This window comes from Lycium barbarum, chromosome 3, assembly GCF_019175385.1.
Source record: "Lycium barbarum isolate Lr01 chromosome 3, ASM1917538v2, whole genome shotgun sequence".
Classification (NCBI taxonomy): domain Eukaryota; kingdom Viridiplantae; phylum Streptophyta; class Magnoliopsida; order Solanales; family Solanaceae; genus Lycium; species Lycium barbarum.
This window is the reverse complement of record NC_083339.1, coordinates 109,673,463-109,675,752: the sequence shown is the minus strand read 5'-3', so window position 1 is coordinate 109,675,752 and position 2,290 is coordinate 109,673,463. Positions and strand designations below refer to the sequence as shown.

Below are 2,290 nucleotides of genomic sequence, written 5' to 3'. Positions count from 1 at the left end.
TTTTTTAAGAAAAACAACTAGCATGATACTAGTTGTGAATTTATTGATAAAAAGAGTGTACAGAGAAATAAAACAAAATAAGGCCAAAAGTGTTTATGAAGTGAAATAAACAACCAAAGCATTAACTCTAGTTTAACTACAAACTGTCCAAATTTCTGGTTTGATTTCACTCAAGCAACCTCGAAGCTCTCACCAGGTGCTATGAAATCATAACCAATAGAAGAATCCTTCAAACTTGAACTTGTGCATGTTGTGACTTGATTATACTCAGTTGTTCATTCTGCTGTAGTGAAAAACTTCATGCTGATGGAATCTTGGCAACTCAAATCTGCTGCTGTAGAATAGTTGAACATATTCAGCCCTTCTAGTTTAGTAATTATAGACCTGCATATGAAGCTCAACTATGTTGCTGCTGTGTTTAGCACCTCAGTCAAGCTCTCTGGCAAACACTGGCTTGAATCTGAAAGATGGCATCTGCATTTTGTCAATGTTTACCAGCCTTTTTGCAGCTGCTGGTAACTCCATAAAGTTTTCAAAGCATAATGTACCTGCAAAACTAAAGATATGGTTAGTTAGAAAGTCTGCAAGCTGATTTCCTTCCCTCATTACATACCCAATATGGATTACTCCTTTCCTTCTCCATTCAATAATGTTATAAACCTCTAAACTTATAGACCATGGCACATCCCATTCACCTTCCACCATTTTCACTAAGCTCAAAGAATCAGACTCAAAATAAAGAGGCAATAGCTGGTTAGTTACACAATAAACCAAACCATCATACATTGCCTTAGCTTCTGCAACTAGACAGCTTGTATCCCCCACTCTCCTTGTGCTGGCATATATAAAATCTCTAAGACTGTCTCTAACACAAAAGGCTGCTGAGATGGGGCCAGGATTTCCTTTAGATGCTCCATCACTATTACACTTGTACCAACCCTGTAGGGGACTAGACCAGTGCACCAGTATATAGCTGATCTGTGGCTTGTAGCTTTCTAAGTAATTAACCAGATGAGGCCAAGAGCCTAGAATATCTTTCATCCAAGGATATTTGATTTTTCCCAGCTGCACAAAATTCATGTTGATATCATAGAGTACCTTAGCCTTACACATTGTCCCCCCATGCACTACTGTATTCCTTTTCTTCTAAAGTTGTCATAGTATGATAGCTGGTGCAGCCTATACAAGAGGTTTCAACTTGGCTGAGCATTTGGCATCCCACCATTTTTTCACTGCCTGTTTCACCTGCACAAAAGGTCCTTGAATACCAGCTGCATCTGTAAAAACTTTCCACATTGCTGCTGCATAGTCTCCTGTTAGGAATATATGTTCCAACGTTTCTTGTTGTGGTTGTGAGCAACACCTACAAATAGATACTATGGATATCCCCATTCTTGTAAAAACATCATCCACTGGCAGCTTTTATTTCCATACTCTCCACAAAAGAAATGCAATTTTGAACTGCAACCCTTTGGTCTACATCTGATGATAAACCAGCTTACCTTCTTTTTTTGCCTGATCTTTTCCCAAGCACTTGAAACTGTGAATTTACCATTTGCATTAAGCATCCACCAGGCCTTGTCTATAGATTGATCAATTGTATCTCTATTGAAGCTATGTGTGATGTGTTCTACTAAATCCTCTGGCACAGTTCGCTGAAGCTTAGAGAGATTCCACTGTCCATTTATCATCATGTCTTCCACATACTGAATGGTTTCATCAACGGGAAAGTTTGTAAGCATCAAATCAGCTATTGGACCTAGCTTTGTCCAATTATCATACCAGAAGTTAGCTGAACCATTTCTTGTCTCCCACCATATATCCTTTTCAATCACATCTCTAGCTTCTAACATCTTTTTCCATAATTGTGAGCCACCTCTTCACTGCATTAGAGTTGTAATATGTCTTTTACAATACTTATTCCACAAATAGGTAGACCAAAATGTGCATGTGGTTCTAAACCCATCATGGATAACTTAGAAAAAAGAGCACCAGAGATATCAAATAAGGATCTAAACCCCAGGCCTCCTTCATTCTTTGGCACACACACTTTTAACCAAGCTGACCAATGTCTACTTTTTCATTCTTCTTTATTGCTCCAGAAAAATCTTGCAAAGATTTTGTGTAACTCATTCAAAGTGTATTTAGTAGGTCTCATGGCTGATAGCAGATATAGAGGCATACTTTGAAGTACACTAGTGATTAAGAATGCCTTACCACCAAAAGAAAGGAGCCTGCCCTTCCAATTCTGCAGCTTGTTTTTAACCTTCTTGATCAACTCATTAAAGTA

At 38.3% G+C, this 2,290-nt stretch overlaps 1 protein-coding gene across 1 annotated transcript; it reads right to left on the bottom strand.

The window, feature by feature from the left end:
- Positions 1-426: 426 nt before the first annotated feature.
- On the bottom strand, positions 427-1,853 carry LOC132631123 (uncharacterized). The gene is made up of 3 exons (XM_060346726.1): positions 1,516-1,853; positions 1,186-1,363; positions 427-1,065 (listed from the first exon to the last, which is right to left on the bottom strand). The coding sequence occupies exons 1-3, from the start codon at positions 1,851-1,853 to the stop codon at positions 427-429; spliced, it is 1,155 nt and encodes a 384-aa protein (XP_060202709.1).
- Positions 1,854-2,290: the final 437 nt, after the last annotated feature.

Coding starts and splice junctions, on each gene's coding strand:
- LOC132631123 (XM_060346726.1), bottom strand. CDS start 1,853: ATGTTAGAAGCTAGAGATGTGATTGAAAAGGATATATGGTGGGAGACA. Junction 1,364..1,515: donor AGTGCTTGGGAAAAGATCAG/GCAAAAAAAGAA, acceptor ATCTATTTGTAG/GTGTTGCTCACAACCACAAC. Junction 1,066..1,185: donor CAGCCAAGTTGAAACCTCTT/GTATAGGCTGCA, acceptor AATTTTGTGCAG/CTGGGAAAAATCAAATATCC.